At 45.0% G+C, this 21,812-nt stretch overlaps 1 protein-coding gene across 2 annotated transcripts in view; it reads right to left on the minus strand.

Annotated features, from left to right (window-relative positions):
* The window catches only part of Clstn2 (calsyntenin 2), a 582,382-nt gene that overhangs the window by 83,643 nt on the left and 476,927 nt on the right, over window positions 1-21,812 (minus strand). For both annotated transcript variants that reach the window (XM_029481768.1, XM_029481769.1), the window contains exons 6-7: window positions 12,939-13,124; window positions 3,755-4,003 (exon numbers count right to left, since the gene is read on the minus strand). In XM_029481768.1, coding sequence (XP_029337628.1) covers window positions 3,755-4,003; window positions 12,939-13,124 — 435 coding nt within the window. The remainder of the gene's footprint in view (window positions 1-3,754; window positions 4,004-12,938; window positions 13,125-21,812) is intronic.

Consider the following 21,812-nt stretch of genomic DNA (forward strand, 5'->3'; position numbering starts at 1 on the left):
ACACACAAACAACCAGCAGCATCTCCTGGTCAGCCAACGGGCAGCAGGGAGTAGGGTTCCCTCCTGTTCTTACAGTTGCAATCCTTCTGAGCAGTTTTCTAGTCACTCCAGAGCTGTGGACACATCCTTGTTTTCCCATAGGCTGGAGATCCATTGTAGCACTCACTACCAGGCTGATGCTCTGTCAGGGCTAGGCCAGGTTGCCCCCCAACCCCATCTTAGTATTCCCTGCAGGAAATGTCAAACACGATGCATGTCCACTTATCATTCATTGTTTCCAGCTGAACTCAAAATGAGAAGGGCAACTGTACTCGAAAAGGAAGGGATCTTGTGAGTATGAAGGGATTATAGGGAGCTGGCAGGATCTGGGAAGGAATTGTGGGTGGTAACAGGCAATAGCATGATTCTCATAAAGAATGAGGCCAGCAGAGAGAATAGAGACAAAGGCCACCAAAGGCCATGCGTCCCTTGTGGCAGAGGCACTGCTCCATGTGCACCAAGTCCTGCTTCCTTTGACCCAGTATATAGTTAATTGCATTGCACAGTCTCTCCGGGGCTGGGTGAAGGCCCTGTGACCAAGTTCCGGCAAGTGGAAGGTAGTGATTAGAGGCGACACACACAGCCTGCTGGTTTTGTCAATAAAAGCCTCTGCACTCAACACTGGTTCTTTCTCTTTGATGGCTAAGTAAAGCCAGACCAAACAATGCAAGGATTCTTGTCTCAGCATATCTGGACCAGACAGAGCTTTTTCCTCCACACCCACCACTACACAATGAATGAGGAGACCCACAAGAGAGTGGCAGCCACTGAGAGCTTTACTGGTGATAATGGCAATGGTGGCTTAAGCGTCTCTCTTTCTTCCTCAGTGAACCTTTGCTGACTAATCAGAGGAGATCTTCAACTATTTATAGAGGACTTTATAATGGACCAGCATTACTGTGTTTTGTTGTTCAGTACACTAAACAGAAAGCAATGTGATGCCCATGAAGGCCAATTTCATCATTTTCACTTAAAAAATTCTCAATATTTATATTCTATGGCTTAGTAATTCAACTTCCAGCCAGGAAACAATCAGAAATGTGTGAAGGTTGCATTCCAGAAGGCTCACTAAGGCTCTGTTTTATTTGCCTTTAAAAGGAGACACTCTAAGTAGCCGACAAAAGAAGCCATTACATAAAGTATGATAAATCCACATGGCAGAGTTTTAAACTGGCATGTCATTTAGTTTCCAAAGGCTATTTCATCATGCAGGCATGGTGGAGCATGCTTGCAATCCTAGTACTTGAGATGTGGGGTCAGGAGGCTCAGAAGTTCAAGGCCGGTGTGGACTATGTGACGTTTTGTCATGAACACCCCTCCAAAGCAGGATACTTTATCACACACATGTCCTGAGTTATTCACAGCACAATAATCCCATGTGTATTATTAAAATAGATTGAAATGGGAAGGCACTCCACTTATTTATAGAAATAAAAGTAACATTTAAATGAAGTGTACAGAACTTTACCAGACATCTCTCCAAGTGTTTGGATTTTAGGTGGTTTGTGTATTTTGATACTTTCCTGTGCTTTTCCCATTTCTGCTGCAGCATCTATCACTTTTCCCCTGGAAAGACTTTTTGATATGAGATAAAAGTCTAAATCAGGCCTTCATTAAACCCTAATCTTTTGCATTTATATTACTTTCTGTGCCAGGAGCTAAGTTAGACCAGACCCTTTCCATTTTTGCTGTAACAATTGTTTTTTAAATATGTATTTATGATGTGTGTATGCATGTGCATGTGTGTGTATGTGTGTGTGTATGCATGTGCATGTGTATGTATGCACATGCATGTGTGTGTATGTGTGTGTACACATGCATATGTATATATTAATGTCTACATACATGTTTGTGCACATGAGTACAACCTTGTCCTTGTGGAGGTCATGGAAAACTTTGCATGAATTGGTTCTCTCTTTCTATGACGTGGGTTCCAGACATCAAACCCTTAGTAACAAGCGCTGTTCTCCACTATATCATGTCTCCTGCCCTCTGTGCCAATCTCAAGCTAATTGTTAAGGTATGATTTCCTGTGAGGGCAGAGCTGAGGCACCTTGCAGAACATTGCAGCTCTGAGGTTCTGAGCCTCCTGATGGTGAACCACTGTGATTGGAAGACATCACTGCAGACTGCAGACATGGCTGCCCTGTAGAGTCCCCTGAGGTATTGGCCTGTGTAGCTAGGATGAGGCCCTGGCACGTATACTTTATAAAGCTTTGCTGGTTTATTCTTATAACCAGTAGTGCCTCTATTCTAAGAGTCTGGCTCCAGGATATGCAATAAGAGGTTCTAGACATAACACTGTTCTAGGGAGTAGTGTTGTCCTTGCCCATGGCTCTAACCCTTCTGTTTCAGATTCAAGCCCTCCTGGGAGAGTGCTTGACACACATTCAAGAGACAATATCTGTGGTTGCTAGGTCTTGATCAGCTGCCTCACATTTGCATCACCCTAAGCTGTGGCCTCAGTGTGCCATGGACTCTAAAGTCAGGATGTTCAGTGCAGCCACTCGGTATTGCTGGGACAAGGCCACTAAGCCAAGCCCCAAGCTCTGTGTCACCTCGTGCCCATAACATCCTCCCTGCATGAAGGTCTTGAGAAAAGCTATTGCTAGTGCTGCCTCCTTCTACATAAGACCAGTCATGTGAGTAGGCAAAAACCCTGGCTTAGTGTCTGTCTAGAAGAAAAGTAATTAACATACTCTACAGGGATCAAGTGGGATGGAAAAGATGGAGGACACTGTAGTGGCATGAAATGGAATAAACTCAGAAATAGTAATAGCAATGATGGTGCCAATGATACCACCCCAACTGATGATCTGTATCGGATTTAAATGATTTCGTATGTTATTTCATGCTTACTTCCTCCATTTGGCATACAGGGAAATTGAGGCCCATGGAGCTTAATAACTCCTCAAGGGTCATACTTAAGCAGCCGTCTCGTTGAGCTGAGGACTTGGGCTGTCTGACACCAGGCGCTGAGCCGCTGGCTACCCTCTGCACTGTCTTACAGTTAACAACACTGACTTATTTGAATATTTTAATAAAAGTTACATTTGCAATGGGAGACTGGAATCACAATTAAAGGCAGAGTTGAAAATCTTGCAAAAGATCTCAAGACACCTGTGTGTATGTGTGTGTGTGTGTGTGTGTGTGTATGTCCACGGAGGCACAGTGATAAATGCACAAGATGTGACTCAGTAGTACATAAACTGACCTTTACATTCTGCTGTTTATTGGTTGTGTAACTACTTGGGAGGATGTGTGGCCTCTCAGTGGATGTTCCCACAACTGTGTACTCATAAAATTCCTTGTAAAGGTTCAGAAAAGGTGTAGCAGATACCAACGATGCATTCTACGTGCCCAGCACTATTCTGAGAGCTTCGTGTATGTTTAAGTTACTTAATCAGCAAAAACAACTCTGAGGAAGAGAATACTATAACAAGGTCACCCATCTGTAAGTGATGGGGTTTGGTCAAGCCCAAAGATCCTTGTGCAGGCCTGGCATGAGAGAAACATGCAGCACCTGTTAGCTTCCACTCTCCCTTTTCAAAATATGGCTTTAAGATGACAAGATCCTCTTATTCAAAGACAGCTTTTGAAAATAATTATACAATGTGTTAGTTAGGGTTTTATTGCCATGAAAAGATGCCACGAGCATGGCAACTCTTACAAAGGAAAACATTTAATCAGGGGAGGCTTACAGCTACAGACTCACCAGTTTTATCTGAGTTACAGAGGATTGTTTCCTTCTCGGCTCTCACGCCGGGGCTGGGGCCATGTTTCATCCACATGGTGATGGTGAACTGGTCCGTCAGGTTCTTGGGCACAATCCCATCAGGGATCTTGGCACCCTGCCTGCCATCAAACTTGAAGATCATCTCACTGCTGTCCACCAGCAGCCCTGCAGTCCAGTTGGTAGCTGCGCTAGGGGACGGCAAGAGATCGATGATACCCGAGGATGCTCCTGCAAGGGGAAGAGATGGAAGCATAGTGGTTATTCCTCAAGGATGGAGGTGGGTGGGCTCACCTTCTGACTTCTCTTTCTGTGTCAGAGTGGAGAGAGTGTACTTACTGAGGTCTGTGCCTACTCCTGACCTAGGTGTCTCAGGAAAGAGTCCAATATCATTTGAACCTCTGACTTGATCCTGGTCTGTTCAGACATACATTGGTATGCAGATAAAAGTGTCACATATGTCCAGGCAGGTACAACTACCACACAAGAGAAGGTGTGAGAGGAGCCTCAAGAGTTGGGAGAACCACTGGGGCTTTTAGTAGCTTGGTTTCCTGCAGACAGCCAGGGCTTTGTTTGGGTGAATGGATTCCTTCATGCACCCATCAATGAACTAACCTGCCAGTCATTTAGGGAGCATCAACCCTACACCATGACCCTTTCTGAGTTCTGGCCACATGAAGACAAATAAGATACTCATTGCTGTAAAGAATCTATGAGACAGTATAGTAATGATCAGGGTTAAGACAGGAAAATTCTAGGCTCTCATCTAGAGAGAAGGTGTGAAAGCCACTTTATATACATGGCATTTTCCCACAACCATTTGCTGAAGCCAAATGGTACAGTGCTTGAGAACAGGGGCTATGAAATTGGCACCACTTGAATTTGACACCTGGAAGCTTGACTCGGCAGCTCTGTGACTGGGAACACATCAATCTCTCTGACTGGATTCCCTTCCTCAGAGTGTAGGGGGATGGAATGAGATCATGTATTCAAACTTACAGCTTCATGCAATATTGAGTGCTCACTTGGTGTGTGCTATAATTTTATCATTACCATTATTGTAATTTTTTTGCTATCACTACTATTCCAGGGTAGAACAGGAGGGCTTTTCCCCAAACATTAAGGCTAGACCTATAAGGGAAGGTTAGTATTTTGAGACAGTCACAGGACATCTTTGTGGAAGGTGGGTTGAGGGGAGGAAACAGCTGGTTTGTCAGGAAAGACTCGACTGTGCTTCTGGGAGGACTCTTGGGCCCTCATTCATTTTATTGAGCAGCATCCTCTCCATTAGGTTGGGAGCTTTCTGCTATGTTCGCATTTAAAGGATTGGGGAATGCAAGCTTTGCCAGGGCTGTGCATGGGGCTATCTCCTGGCAGGACACTCACCAGTCATGTTAATGTTGTGATGGTGGTACAGAGGAGACAGAGCTGATGCTCTAAAGGATGGTGGGGCATGTGCACTGTCTGATGTTCATTGGGTCATTGGCCTTTTGCCATCTGTAGAGCACAAAGTCATCTCACCTAGGGTTTGGGCTTCAAGGTCTGCTGTCACAAAAAGTATCCTTCAGTGAAAAGTCCTCAGAAAGGTACCATGTTGGAAACCAATACACTTCTTTATAATGTTCATCCTTGCCAGACTTCCCTTTGGCTTTGGAGAGGACTGTCAGGCACATGTTCATTGGCTTGGAGTGAAAGACTAGAATAGACAGGGAACATGGGATTCCTTTGAGCACAGATGCTCCGCTTAGCACTGCATTAAGTTCATCCTGAAAGGGCCTCCAGAAGGCCCATCCTTCTGGTGGAGGATGTAGGCTTTCCATTCATTATTCTCTGTGGGAGCTGTGTGCAGAATTGATGGCATGAGTCACATGGGAGTTTTCTAGGGATGTTGCCTGTCACTGCACTTGACACATAACTGGTACTCAGTTCCTATTTACAGCTGCCCTTCCTCTTTTCCAGTGTCCCTCCCAAGATGCTCTGGTAGAGGCTGGGAGATGACTCAATCAGTAAAGTGTCTGCCTCACAAACTTAAAGTTAAGGTTTCCAGAACACACACACACACACACACACACACACACACACACACACACACACACACATCTATGTGTTCATGTATATACATATACTCTAACGAGTGTATACACCACACATACACATAACACAACATACATACAATACAACATAGATATAACAGAATAAAGAAACAATGTAAAAAATGGAGGAAAGGAGGAAGAAAGGACAGACAGCAGGTGGCTCTGGAAATTTTCAGTGCTCAGGTGACCATCCTGCCTCTTGGCCATGCCTCACAGTTCTTAGTTATTCTCACACCACAATGCCTCTCCCCCCTGAATATACCACTTATCTAAAAAACAAGTTCACATAAACCATTTTACCCTCCTTGGGCTGCAGTCTCCATATATATTGGTTAAAAAGATATCAGTCAAGGTGGTATCAGGGAGAGATTAGTGGGTCATTTGGGAATGAGAGATTCGTGGAATATCAAAAAGTTCATTTTTTCCATCACTCACAGAATCCTATCACAACAGTTTCTTTTACTGATAATGGCATTAGATCTGGGATTTGTGCAGCATGAAGACAACCAATGACTAAGGCACACATTCTTGGTTATTGAAACTTGTGTTATCTGCAAAGATACAGGCTGACCATTGAGAATCCCTGAGAAGTCAATAAGGTTTATCCAAGAACAGCGCAGAGGGACACATACGGTGCCTTATGCCATCAACAGAGCAGCCAGGGTGGCACACACAAGACCCAGAGAAAGTCTTGGCGGGGCTTGGAATTATCATATAAGGCCCCCTCTATTGGTTAAGAGTCTTACTGTGCCTGGAGAATTGAACTTAATAATTTAGACAAGTGGAGATGTTAAGTGAAAAGTTTTTCCAAAACAGATTTGGAGAGAAGCACAGAGCAAAGACTACTATGGCATAGTGGGGTTGGCACGAAAGGTGTTTGGGAAGAAAACTGGCTTCAGTGTAAGCTAACCTGGAACAGGGGTGCTCTGTAGTCAGAGGTGGAATCCACAGAACTTCATCTTTTTTATACTTTTACTTTCTTATATCCCAAGGATTTTTCTATGAGACCCCGAGTAGACACCAAACCAGAATTACTGAGCTACCTTGCATGTTCTGTTGTTATATGGTTGTGTGGTGACTACCACTAAGTTTCTGGTTGGCAGGTAAGAGACCCCAGGCTAAGAGAACCCAGGCTTATAACCAGCTATTGAGTGGACTCATTGCTGTCGCTTTCTGGACCCAAAGCCGACCATCATTACTGACCACCCCGTCAGTGAATTGAGGCAAAATTCTATAACATTTTGTTTATTAGCAAATGTGGAAACTGAGGACCAGGGGAGGAAATGACTTGCCCAGGGTTGTACTACACATATGACTAACCAGTCAGCTAAGATGACCATCCCAGTCCTATGGGATACCTAGTCTCTATACATGTGTCTGCTCCCAGAGAGGCACACTGAGGCCGCTTGACACTCCAGTGTCTTCTGTGGAGGGAAATGGCAGTCCCTCTTCCCTATCCTGCAGATGTTGCTGCTGGAGAACATGATACATATAACCAGATGGTACAGGCTTTCCCGGATTAACAGATTGAATGTATTTCTTGTTACACTTAAACAATCTGAGGAGGATTCACTTCCACCCAAAGTTCTTTCATCTCTTCTTCCTAAAGGATCCCATGGGAAAGCTGTGGGAAAACAAGACATGTCACTTGTAGACACGGTATGGCAGCATTTGCACATCCAAGAATGCTTACACTGCTTCTTTGGAGTTCTCTGTGACAGTCCCTGGAGCCACTAGATGCTAAGAATTCCTGTTCTTCTGGTACATTGCAGCTGTTGCCTCAGTATTAGGTACTCCAAACTAGCAACACCATCTGATTTCAAGTCCCTGAGTTCTATTAGGGTGATAAAGCTGTTCTGAGCAGCACATAGAGACAGGACAGAATGAGAGAGCTTTATGAGCACAGGAGAATGTAGGAGGTCAAAAGGTAAATGGAATGGTGGTCACTTAGGTCTTTATTCTGCTATACATGGCCCAGGTATGGATAGGCAGTGCCCCCTAGCATTCCAAAGTGGAACTGTGGCAGGAGTGATGTGCATGGAGACTCCAGAGTTGGGTGGCATAAGTGGGGTGGAGATCAGTGGGAGAATCTCGAGAGAGGAACTGCTTCATGTAAGATCATCTAAGATCAAGGCTCATTCTTCAGTATTCTCAGAAAGACACTTGGTGAGTACTAAGCAGATGCATGGAAGATTTTATTTTATCTCAATAAATGTGTATGCAATGGCCAAGCCATGCCAAGCACTGCCATGAGAGCACAACTTTTAATCACAGGAAAGTGGTCCCACTTTTAGGGACCTAGTAAGCCTTTTAATTTTCCCAAGGGAACAGTTAACTAGGTAGAACAGTTCTGAGTAGAGATTCTTGGCAGAATCCAGAAAGGCACTCTTCAAGTGCCTGGTGGAACATAGGGCCTGTGTGCTAGAAGAATGTATGGATGCATGACATACAGCTCTGACCCATGATATTAGCTTGACCATAAGTCCTGCTCTGACCAGAGAAATGTGGTTTCAAGGAACATGTGTCATATTAGGAAAGAAGTCTTAAGTGATAGTTCACAGTTCGACACGAACCTTTTCTACCTTTCCAGGGATGAACGATGTTCTAGATAAAGGCTACCCCATTAGCTGGGGTCTTGTCCAATCCAAGAAGGATATGTGGTAGGAATGATAAACCTTGGGTAATTTAAGCCAATGAGATTGTGAGATCATTTGTTACTGTAGCATAACCTGCCTGACCATCCTTCCTAATGGTTCATAGAAGTAAATGGCGTAGGCAACTATGGTTTCCATTTTTTCCATCTATATGCTTGAGATCTGAAGGCCTTGAAAAAGGAAACTTGGATTTATAGGTAAAATAAGCTGGGCTTTGGTTGACAGACTCCTGGGGTGGAGCCATGGACACCTACTTAGTTTCTGAACACCTTGGGAAATGCCACTATAGACAAAAACCTTCTCTAAAAGGATGGCAGTGGTATGGTAGTTGTGTAAGTGGCCTCCAATAAATCAGCATATTCAGAGAGAGACTCACTGCATGAGCCACCATGGTGAGAGAGTGTGCTCAACAGATGTCCTATCAGATTAGTAAATGAATCTGATCCCAAACCTATTGACGTGAAGCTCTATGGAGTAAAGATTTGAGAAGACTAAGGGCTCCTACTGTCACCCAGGGAACACTACCCATGATGACATCCCTAATTTGTGGAACTCTGAGGGCATCAGAGCCTCTGGTAGTAATTCTTTGGACAAGCTCTGCTAAGCTGTCATAGAAAACCTCATACTTCCTAAATGTTGCATTGCAACTCCCTTTTAAACATATGTCTATCTTCCTAGGAAACCAAATTATTAGGTGATTTTATGTTATGGATGCTTCTATATCATTTTAAGAGTTACACAGCACTTACGCAAACAAAAACATTTGTTGAAGTCATTAATGTATGAATGAATTCCCCAGCTCAGCAGCATATAAATCTGGAGAAGAACATAGGGTTGGGTTATCCACTCAGCTCTGGCTTGGAAAGCACTTGATTTTAGAAGCATGCTCACACACCGGTGGCCTTTCCTTCAGCAGGACCTGTCCTGGGAACTCTTAACTTACAAACAAAACAGCTGCCCTTGGCATTGTGTTCAGGAAGTAGTGGCCAGCTGCCAGAAACTGTATGATCCCCCCTGGAACAGCCTGGCCTCTGTGTTACAAAGGGCACAGGCAGCACAAAGTACTTTTCTATTTCATATAATATGTAGTGACATAGGGTCAAGGAAGGGAACCTTTTCTTGGGCTGTCGTTAATGTCAAATTTGATTTGGCTGAGAGGTCTCCCTGAGGGTTTCCTCTTGCATTTTATCCTCAATACACTGCTGTGGCTTTTCACATCTGGAAAGCCTGGTCCTGAGACAAGATTGTTCCCTGAACTCCTGAAGTTGGGAAAGGTAATGGGCAGCTGGCCATCTCCTCTGAGAAGCCAGGCTTCATGTGGAGTCTGGAAGATGGATCAGCTTGCCCTGTATCTAATATACAGTCTGGAGGAGACATAGGTCCAGAGGACTCCACTATCTTGTCTCAAGGCAGAAAGGAAACATCTCCATGCTTAAATCTCAGGAAGTAAAATGTCTGCCAAGCAGTATCTATCTCTTGTGCTGCCACGTCTGCTCGGGTGACTTCTGACACAATCCAGCATCAGCTACTGCCCACTTTCCCCTTAAATGGGACACACTCCCTTTCATGCTTTGGAAGCCAGTCGGCTGGGTCCCTGTCCGGGCACACGAACGCAGAGGATTCAGCAGAGCTCCAGCTCCCATAGATGCAACATGAGACTTGATCCAACTGAGCAAGGGGACAGATGGCCCAGTGACCAAGGGGAGGGGCTTGGGAGAGAAAAGCAAAGACTTGGGGATGAGAAGCAAGGATAGGAACAAAAGGACCAGCATGAGATGAGCCATGGTTAAGGCAGATCCCCAGGAGAACTGAGGCTGGAAGGTGATATCGCCCAGGGGCCTGCCAGTGATGTCCCATAAATGTACCCTTGCTCCTGGGGTTCTGGATGTGGGTGTGCCCTGTTCATCAAGTTAGACACTGGTGCTGATACTTTAGGGATCCATCTCTCTTCCTTCCAACAGCTTGCCACTCATTAAATCTTGCTGATTTTGCCTCTTAACTGTCCTAAATTCATCCCTACAGCCACTCCCCTGGTTCAGAACTCATTATCTGTTGCTTAGACTATGGTAATAACATCCTAATTGCTCTCCCTGTTTCCCTTTAAAGTTAATAAAGATTTGTAGGATGAAAAAAATGCGTGCATGCCAAGTTTAAAGTGTCACAGCAGCTCTCTGGTCGGGAGATACAGCAAGAAACCTGCCTACCATCTACTGAAAACATAGATAAATGTCTGTCAACAGGAGACAGGATGCCTACAAGAGTCAGACAGCACCACACAGCCTATGTACGACCCAGACCCTACCTTTTCCTTAGATGCCAGGGGGCCTGACTTCTGATGTCCCGCCCTTTGCTTCTGTTCTGTTTATCAGTACTCTACTCCAGGTCAATCATAAATACGGCTTCTGACATGAGACCTGACTCATCTGTCCACCTTGGCTACTGGGCAGGGATCCCATAAGAGTAGTGGGCAGTACTACTGAGTGGGTGGCTAGAGAGAAGCAGGCTTGTCTCATTCACAGGGCAGCTTCCAGAAGCAGATGATGCACACCTGGGGAAGCTGTTTTCCCCAGCTGAGTTAGCCCACGAGGCTGGCAGTCCAGATGGAGTGAGCTGTTAGCATGCCACATGCAATTTGGCTTTGCTGTTTCTTCTCTTAAAACACACTTTGCGCCTTCTCTATCTCCCATCTCGCTCTCCAGCACCATTGAAAATCAAGTCACAGCATGTGCCCTTGGGCCCTCTGATCTTTAGTAAGCAGATTCATCATTTCCTTCTAACCCAGAGTTCAGGGAAATGACTGTAAGCCATGGAGGCCATGTGAGGTTGAGTTTGCTGACACTCCAAGTATAGGGAGAATGGAAAGGGATATTTATTCCAAGAAAGATGTCACCTTAGATGACTTCTGTGAACCAAGTAGAGGAAAGGACAGGAATTGAGCAGCCTATGAGCATTGTAAATCCCTATATATCCTCTTTTGAAATAGTTGTTCATAACACCGTTTCCCCCCAGTCTACTGACTTGTTCCAGAAGAGCAGGCATCATCACAGATCTTCCCCGAGAGCCTGATGATATGATGAACAGAATATGCTGATCAATAGGAGTTTATTTTGGTTCTGAAATTTTCATTTGGGTCTTCAGGTGAGAAAAATGAAAAAAAAATCCCAAAGATAATATAGGAGGTCTTCATGAAGTACCACGACTAAACTCTGTACTGAGGGCCCTCACTTTCCTCTAGAAGAGATGTGGTTACAGTCCTATGCAGCCCACTGTGGGAAGAAGTCTTTTCCTAAGCTCCCACAAAGAAGCTGGAGAGCACGTTTGAGGGAGATGAAGAGGTCGCCAACACAGTAGTAGTCAGCTGCTGGAGCATGTGGGCCGGTATTACCATACAGGGTACTTAGCCTCTCCTTCACAGGTCACTGGGGAGCTACACACCAGCTCTAGGAGCCTGGTTGGCTTTGATAAATGGTCAACCTATGAGCCTACCTTTCAGATAGACCTGTTTTCAAAGCCAATCTCGGATATTTCCTGTCTATGCAAACTTCAATGATGGTCACACTTTGAGTCTCCAAGTTTCCATCTGCAAAGCGGTGTGGATATATATTCTTTTCCATATACATGTGAGCACTAGATGGAACATCCCATGTGGGGTGTCACAGGATGCACATAGTGGGTATTCAATAAAGGCCTCTTCCAAGCCATCCTCTATGGTATCCTTTAATCAGCTCCACTTCCTACTAGTAATTCCTGGCTTTTCTCCTTTCTTGCAGCCCACTCTCACTCTCCATTAATAGTTCCTTCCCCTTTCACCTCCACATATGAACATCTTCATTCGCCCACCTCCATCCTCTCTGAAGCTGCTCTGCTATGGACAGCTGGGCTCAGCTTCACTGTATCCTGAGCAGTTGTTTAGCTGCAGGCCCTTGCTTTACTGCTTTGTTGTTCCCATAGTAAAATTCTTAACCATTTCATTTGCACCGGGCCTTGGAAATTGTGTAGCTGCTTGGTGGAGACAGGTCAAACCCTTTTGCAGGTTGTCTAGCACCACTTTTCATAATGGTCCCGGGAAAGCAGCTCTCTATACCTGAACATGCCAGAAAGACCTTGAGTGTCACTTGGCTCTGTGCTGGAAACTTTTAACTGATATTTGCCATTCAATCCCTGTCTTACCAGTGAAGAATGGAAGCTCTGTCACACACTACTTGCCTAAAGCCACACGTCTGGCAAACCGACTCTGAACCAGTTGTATCTGAGGCCAAAAAGCTGAGTTTTCTCACCCTTCAGCCCCAAGCAAATATCCATTCAGGAGGACTGTGGCAGGTGGGGAAGGCTGGCCTTTTTGCTATAATTAGATAAACTTCATTTGCATGTAGCACTTGAAAGCTATTAATTGAACGGAGTCTCAAAGGAAAAGCTTACCACATAATTTCTGAAGGGATTTCTCAGAGTAGGTCTCTCGGTCACAGCCCTTGCCGATGTAATTAGTCTGCAGCTCCGCAGTGACCTGGAGGGAGGACACAGCTCCATCGCACGTCTCCAGGTGGATGCTGGGGAACAAGGGCATACTCCCCGAGCCAGGCTGGTACTCAATCCTTTTGGTCCAATCTGAATAAACAAGAAGATGAAATCATTCAGAGTCAGTCCTGCTAGACCACTTGTTTTGAAAAGCTGAGTTCCTTCTAATAAATCATTTATTTCAACAAATAGATTAGTGAAACAGTTTGAGGATAATGGGAATTTTACATCTTCAGGATTAAAGCTCCCACCTCACCTTAAGAAAATACCAGGTGAACCAGAAGGCTGGACATTGAGCCACAGAAGATTATACAGAACACAAATACATATACACCTTGGTCATCTACCTGATTCTCACTTTACTATTGTGGGCGAAATGGAGTGAGCCATAGCACCTGAAAACATCAGTGAGACACCGGAAAAAGGAGAAAGAAAAACATTATCATATCTCATACAAGTTCTACAATAACTAAATCACTTGACCTTGAAAGATGCCTGGAACACTTGGAGTCTGTGTGACACTGTGAAATGGTGGGAACTGAGGCTGGAATGGCAAGTGGGACCAACGGTGTCCCCGGCTGATGACAATGCTCTCCTTTCCCTTTTATGTGTACTACCAGAGACATTTTAGAGAGCTGTGACTTTCCCCATCCCCTGCCCCCAATTTATCTTGTATGATGATTTTGGGGAATGCATGTGTCTTTATTCAAAACAAAAGGAAGCATAGTCCTCCCTCCACAGTACATGTGAGGTTTCAGAGGAGAACGCAGGGATTCTCAAACATTCAAAACTGCCACTCAAGAATGGCTGATCATTCTGTCACCGCTTTTCAGTGGAAAAATAATTGCGAGGTGATAAAGCATTGAAGAGAAGCAAAAAGCACAATCAAAATGGCAGCACTGAAGAACAGAGCAATCAACGGGAACAAACTCTGGGTTTGCGCTGGAATTGATTGATACATAATAGCAGCAATCGAACTTCAGGGCCACTCACTTAAGACAAAGCAAGCTCCCAAAGACTGATAATTCACGGTCCCTGAAAACAGGCACAATTCCACACTGTAAAGATACATCTGAGAGGCTGTACAACCATTCCTAAGCACACTTAAAAAGAGAAGGGTGAGTGGAGTCAGTGAAAGAAGTAAATTGTGGGTGCTATGAGCTGACAAATCCCAAGAGTTTGTCATATAGAAATGTCATATAGAAATCTTCAACAAGAAATGGAGATCTAGGAAATGCCTGACCTCACCTGTGAGAGCATCAGGAATTCCTATATTTGTGGGACTTTATGTCAGTGCACAGCCAAGAGGTACATGAGTCTCTAGTGGGACACTGGCATTCGTCAAAGAGATACATGGAGAAAGCTAGCCTTAGGGACCAGTCAGGTGAGTCAGGTGGCTGCCTTTACTGAGCAGCTATTTTGTTTGGTATTTCTATGTGCCACACCCTGCCTTGAGCACCATGGATGCAGAAGAGAGAGAGAGAGAGAGAGAGAGAGAGAGAGAGAGAGAGAGAGAGAGAGAGAGAGGGAGAGAGGTGATGAGCAAGGTTTGTGCTGACCAATCAGAAAGAGCAGAAAGAGGATGGCAAGACACCTCTAGATTGACAGTTCTTCTTTGAACTCAAGGCCGAGAACTGGTGTGCTCTGCTTGGCATAGTAGCAGCTGAGATCTTGGTTTGGCTGTAAGGTCACAAGCAGGCTCTAAGAACTTCCAAGCTTGCAACCAACTCATCAGTATAGCCAGGACATTAATATGGGCCTTACGGAGCTGGGATAAGGGTCAAGTATGTCAATAGATTCCTGCATAAAATGGGGTTCTGATTGAGATTTCCTGGTGAGGGAGGGCAAATCCCTGCTTGTATTAGATCTCACCCATGCTCTAGATAACTGCACAATATGGGCCTAGCTCAGAGCTTCCATGTTCATTGGTGGCATTTGTCAGGGGTTATTAAAAGCATGCCAGGAACAGAAGTTGTATATCATGGTTGTGAGGTTTGATCCCAGGGAGTGGGCAATGGATGATGTTCTGGTGAGTACAACTAAATCCACAGAGAAAAATATACCCAATTACAGTCTCCAGGAGCTGAGACTAAACCATCCTATCTCATCCATGAAGCCCCTCATGGCCCAATTTCCCCAGTTCAATCCTAAGAATAAACCATAGAACAAAGGAAAGGAAGGCTTTTTGTCAGAATGTTGTCTGGGAGCCACAGTATTCTAAGAAGCGACCCAGAACTAGAGAGGAACGTGTCCCAGGTACAAAACGTTTCATGTCACTGTGTTTGATCATGCTATTTCTTCTACATGGCACCTCCTCCCCTCTTGCCATATCTTTCATGCATCCTTCTGTGGTTTCTTGTCTAGGTAGAGGCCTATGTCATGTCTCCATGGTGCTTAACATGTCAGTATGCAGCATTAGGTCCCAAGTTTCAGAGATGACTGAATCTTCATCAGGTAGTAGGTGCCTGGTCCGGAGTAGGTTCTTATTAGCTAGCAGAGAAAAGTTCTCTGAGTCCCCTAACATAGCACATTGAAACTATCTACCTGTGGCTAGTTTCCCTCAGTAGCTATGAAGCCCTTAAAAGCAGGGATTTTGAATCTTCCACACCTAGCGCTTAGCTTCTACTCTATGGTCCTAGAGTCGGAAATATTTGGCAGGAGGATCTGGAACAGGCTGGAGACCTCACTGCAGCAATGGGAGCCCATCCTGAGTTCCAGACAGAATCCAGAGTCTGTCTATAACTTCCTGTTGCTGTCCCATCGGCCCTATCTTCAGCTCCTCTGAACCATCCCTCCCCACAGCAGCACTGAACACTTCTATATTCTTGGCAAGGCATTTGGCCCATAGCTGACAATGGAAGAATCTGTTTCCTTCTGAACAAGACACAGGATCAGGGAGATGGCCTGCTTTCTTCCCTCCCTCCTGGGATCCTTTTAGTAAGCTGCAAATGGTTTTGTGAAGGGGAATTTGGTGTGATTTCAGTGGGCCCTCAAGTATAAGAATCCTCCACTACATGGACTGGTCACAGAACGGATTCCATGTTCCCTGTGGGCTTTGCTGCCATCTTTCCCGTCTATATATCTGCTTGGTTATTTCTGATGAGAAATAGCACAGAAAAGAAGAGCAAATAGAGCAGAAACTAAATTGTGACATAAAAAGCCAGTCTAGCAGCTCTGTCCCCTGGCCACCCATTTGCTTGGGAGGGCTGGCCTCTCTCTGGCCATCATGGAAGTCAGGTACAAAGGAGCTTTAAATGCAGCAAACTGCCGGGCGCTCTGGCGACCTCCCACGGCTTGTTTTTGAGGGTTACGAGGAGCAGGCAAAATTGCCACTATCCAATAAAAGAAATCGATGAAGCTTTCAGAGCACAACATCCTTGAGAGACTAGAAAGCTTACACAAACATCTCTAAAGTCTTACAAAAGGAGGCTGAGGAAGGCTCGAGAGAGCCAAAGGAAGTCATCACATCCAGCCTACACCACGTGACATACCTATTCCTCTCCATTTTCTGAAGGGTGAGAGAGTCTAGTGTTTAAGAGGACAGCCCCTCAGTCCAGCTCTCTTAGCATCAACCCCAGCCCTGCCACCTGCTTGGAGATCATCTGCCCTCCCAAGAGTCCAGTTTCTATGAATTTGTAACAGCTATTCAGAATTGTGGGAGAAGGAATTAAAAACAGGGCTATGTCACCATCAAACACAGGGACATGTTCAAAAGATAGATAGCTGTTAAGTTATCACTTCTTAAACGATGTGTCAGGAGGAGACTATTGGTCAGTTCATCCATCAAGCACTTTTACATCTGCCTTTTTATTTAATCCTCACTGAGACCCAGGGCAGGGATGTTACTGTCCTAATTGCACAAATGAGGAAGCGACAGCTAAAAATTGGTGTGACTTGCCCAGGGCCACACAACTCTTTTGCAAAAGTTCCCCACTGAGCCTGAGAATTCACCAGAACTGGGGACAACAGCCATTTTTGTTTTACAGGTTCATTTTTAAAGACTTACTTGCACTGGTTTCTTAAAGGGATAACTCCATTATTGACAAAGAATGGAGGGGTGTGGTTGGCTTCATCCTTATCTTGAGGCTGTGAGTAAATTCACAGCCTCTGGAACAATGACAAGCAAGAGATACATGTGATGGTAGGTAGCCAAGGTGACAGAGCCCCATTCTTGGGCTTTGTGCACATCCATCTGTCAAAAACAAATCTGTGAAAATGGCAGTCGTTCTCACATCCCCAGGCTCAGTGGGGAGATTTTGCAAGAGAATTGTATGGACCTGGGGAAGTCACACCAATTTTCAGCCATGGCTTCCTGAGACCTGGGGGACCATTTCTATCAAGAAGAGTGGAGAGATTTGGGGTTGAATCTCAACTGCTCCAAATGCAGATGTGTGACCTTAGCAGAGTCACTGTCATCTCCTCTGAAATGGTTCCATCTGTTCCCGAGCTGAACAGGAGCCTCCCAAGAGACAACACAACCTAAAGGCCCAGCCCAAGGACCTTCCCATAATGTCACTGTAAGAACATCTCACTTCTGTGCTCCAAACCTCCCAAACTGTCCTGCTTATGAAAAACAAACAAAAAACAAACAAATACCCCAAAACAAAACAGAAAATCTTGTCAGTCTATAAAAGGCCTAAGAAATTCTGTTGCCGCCCTGTACATTGAGCTATTGTGTGGTATACTTAATAAGCTAATGTAATAATAATAATAATAATAATAATAATAATAATACACTTAGTAAACTAGATAAATTACTTAAGTTATGATTAAAAACAAGGGAGTATAAATAAATATGTTATTGATTGACATAATATCCTTATGAATTATGAATGAAATGTGATGATTGATTGATATATACTTTAGGTATTAAGAAGTGATAAAGTCAAGATGATTAAAAAATCCAGCACTTAAAAAAAAAGGTCTAGATGCTGGTTTATGAACCAACTCAATTTTTTTTCTTAAGTGAACAGAAAGACACTGCCTGCCTGCTGTTTTAACAAGGCCTAAATTACCGTGGCCAGTTTCCTTAGGAAACTAAGGATGCCAAGAGTGCAATGGTGTTGAGATTTAAACTCCTTTTTGTGGATTAAGGATTTGGAAACATTATAATTTTATTAAAATTTCTGCTAATTTTAGGGATTCCCACGTTTGCTTATTGGGAGACTAGAAACCACCCAGAAGCTTCACATTAAATGCCTAGAGTTGAAAAGAAGCAAGTCAGAGGTTTCAGAAAAGCACAGGCTTTGCAGATTTTATACCAAGACATTCAAGTCATTTCATTGTCCCACTCTGGCTTCTGGGAATGTCACAGGAGGATGGAAGGGACAGACGTGGGCTTGGCCTGGACAATTTCCTTTTTTTCCCTAATTGTGCATGCCTGGGTATCTCCAGCTCATTCCAGCCTCAGTTCTCAGGAGTTGCTGGATTCCCATAAGCTGGGTTGCTGGATGCTGGGATACTGGGCTGGGGGGGTGGTGGTGGAAGGAAAAGAAAGTAGTTCAGTGAACAGGTTTCAACAGGATTCATTCAGTGCTTTCTCTAAGATATGGTAACTTGGATTTGGGTGCCAAAGGTCTAGCCCTGCTACCAGGAGAAGCTACCATGGTACCTTGGCTAAGCAGTGGCCCCCTTGTGCAATCAAACTGGGACAGTGGATAAGGAAGGCGTAGGCTGCAGAGGTCAAGTGCAAGTCCAAGGGTGGACTGTGTAAGAGATTTAGATTTAATTTTAGGGCCAAAGAAGAACCATACCTATGTGTTTAGAGAGGACATGAAATGCCCAGAGTGGGTTTAAATACTCGCTCAAGAGTTAGGCTGAGCCCTAGTATTCACTTTCAGAAGAGTAGAGAACTCCTTCTGGCTAACTCAAGGTCAATCACTATATGCTCTGCTAGGGGCATACAAAGGGGTAGGGACCCCCATCCAGCAAATTCAGTCAGCTCTCCAAGGGTCATCTCTGCATCTAGACAGACAGATGCTTGACTCTGGCTCTGCCACCTTGAGTTCTTGGATGTGAGGTCTCACTCACTGGGCTCCTCTGAATTTCATTTCTTTCACTGTACAAGGATCACTCAAACATTGCTTCTCTGGAAGTGCTCCAAAGCCCAGGGCTGGAGGCTGTTACTGTTACAATCATTTATGTGTGTTCCTTTCTTGTCATCACTCCACATGATAGGAACTTACTAAGCTCCTACTATGTACCAGCTGACAGGAACAGAGAGGTAATTTATAGCACTGAGGGCACTCCAGGGCTTTCTGGAGGGAGTGGCTAGGGTGTTTGTTTTAATACAGGTTTTAACCATTGTTGTTGCTATGTGTGTAAGGCCAACACATCATGAGACAGTTGCTGCTGGAGATGTTGTGGTTCTCACAGGCTCCTCAGAGGAGTGAGCAGAGGTGACACACTCAAGAGGCAGAGGATGGCAGAATCCATGGACAAGATGTTCGCTCTACTGTGCCTTCCACAGAAAGGATTAGTAAAGGATACTAGTAATGCAGGCTAACCTTGGCCAGTTTTGGAATTTCAGAGGCCTCTAGGGCACCAGAGCTGTGCTTAGGGATATGGTAGCCATGTCTGGGTGACTGGGGCAGTCAGCCAGTGGGCAGTAGTGTGAGAGGCAGCTGTATAAGGTTTACAGTGAGCTGTATGGATTGATTGGTTCACATCTTACAGGGTAAGCAAAGCTCTAAATATCAATGCTACCAAACTTGGAAAATATAAGATAGAGTTTGTACCCCACTGTGGAATTAGCACAAAGTCACAGGGATAGAGGACAACTCCAACACGACTCCCCCAGGGCTGTGTAAGTTCAAGTAATGTGATGTAGGTAGAAAAGATGCGATGTTCACCCAATCTCAGCTTGAACACCCTAGCAGCCTGGCATGATGTAAAGAGTTTGGGCAAGGTAGAGGCTACTGGTGTTTGCTCTGAGCACAGGCTAGAAAGGAGTGTTGGCGGCAGATGGCCAGGACCATGAGAGAGTTCTTTGGTATATACAAAACAGTATCCCAAGGCCTGAGTGGAAAGAGTGAGCTCTCAGGATCCTGTCCCTTCATGGATCCTCAAGATGAGCTCCCCCCTCAGCATCTGGGATCCACTTTGGGCAGGGCCAGGGGGTGGTAAATGGTATGGTACAGACTGAGCACGTGCAGACACTGCCTCCCCTGCTACCAGCTGCTGCACCACTGGCAGGCTATGACACCTTTCTACAAAATGGGGGGTTGGGGTGGGACTGGGGGTGAGGGTAGAAGTGGGGTGGGTTGGGGGAGTGTGGCTGTTATCTCATGAGGCTTTCGTGTACTGAGATGATACCAGTTAGAAGCCTAGCAGAGCTCAGGAAATATGTGCTGTCTTTAGTATGCTTCTGAATGCTGGCTTCTTCGCATGAATGTCTGGGAATCTGAATGTAGGCTCTGCTGTCCTTGCAACCAGCCCTCTAGAGAGGTGAGGAGCACTGCTCTCAGGCTGGGTCCTTCGAGTCCGATGAAGGGGAAGTGCTGTTCGCTTCTCCTGGAGAGGGAGAGGAAGCTGGGCTGGACAGACAGTATATGACTTCCTGAGACTCTGACGGCCAGAGGCTGACCCAGCTGTTGTACTTGGTTGACCTGAGCCCTACATTTCCAAAAGCATCCTTTGCCTTTCTCACTTGCTTTCCTTTCCCCACCTTGTCAGCCACGGTCCAGGATCTTCCTCTGTTGGAGGGAGGGAGGAGTTGAAGTCACTGAAGAGTGGGTGTGTGTGTGTGTGACAGGGCATGCAGTCTGGGTGACTTACTGCTTGGAAGAGGACTGGTTGATTGGTTAGCTGTCACTGTCTTAAATTCCCAATGATTTCAAAACACCAGGCTCCTGGTTTCTGTTGGCACCAGAACCCACAAATGACATGACAGGTACTCTTTGCCAGTTTTCACTGGTCATGCTCTTTAACCTTTCTAAGCCTCAGTTTCTTCCTCTGTAGAATGGGAGCACTAACTGTCCCAAAGGGAGGCACCATGGCATAGCTACTAGGACTAGGGCTTTGAAGCCAGCTCTGATGTGATCCCAGCTCTGTTTGTTTACTCTGGGGGGGGGCGCAAGTCATTTCTTTCTCTCTATGTGAATTTACTCACGCAAATACCTAGTTCAGAGTCAATTATAGTGTTTATATGAGATAATAAATGCCAACCACTTAGCCCTGCGCCTGATATGCATAGGCACATACATTCCAAGTGTCTGAGTGCTAAATTATTTGCCTTTCTCTTTTTCCAATTAAAAACAATTACACACAGGAACCATTTAAAAAGAAACACAACACAGACTCTGGGAATTCAATTTCAAGTGTTAGGACTCCCTCCATTTTTTTTTTAACGACTGACCCCTCTGCCATTTGCTATATTTTATTTTAGCAACAGCATTTTTACTACCTTTTAATTCCTACTAAAAGAGATAATTAACTACAAGGAGCAGAGAAGGGGGGTGGTATGGATCTCTGGACCTAGATCTTTGGTTAAGCCTCAGACCACACTCTGGCTGGTCCCTTTCTCTGGGGTTCTGGCCCTTCTCCTACTCTCAGCTGTGAGGTGGCTCTGGAATGGAGATTTCTCAGGTCTGCCTTGGTGAAGAGTCTGCTCCTACTTTCGTTTAGCCCTGGCTCCTGAGAGATAGTTATTTACCTATTTGCTTATGTCCTAGACTCATTCTAGAGTCAGACCAGTACATCACACACTGAGGAAACATTCAATAATTACCCATAAGGTAAGAGGTTCTGTGTATGACTCAGAACACACACACACACACA

This window comes from Mus caroli, chromosome 9, assembly GCF_900094665.2.
Source record: "Mus caroli chromosome 9, CAROLI_EIJ_v1.1, whole genome shotgun sequence".
NCBI classification, from domain to species: domain Eukaryota; kingdom Metazoa; phylum Chordata; class Mammalia; order Rodentia; family Muridae; genus Mus; species Mus caroli.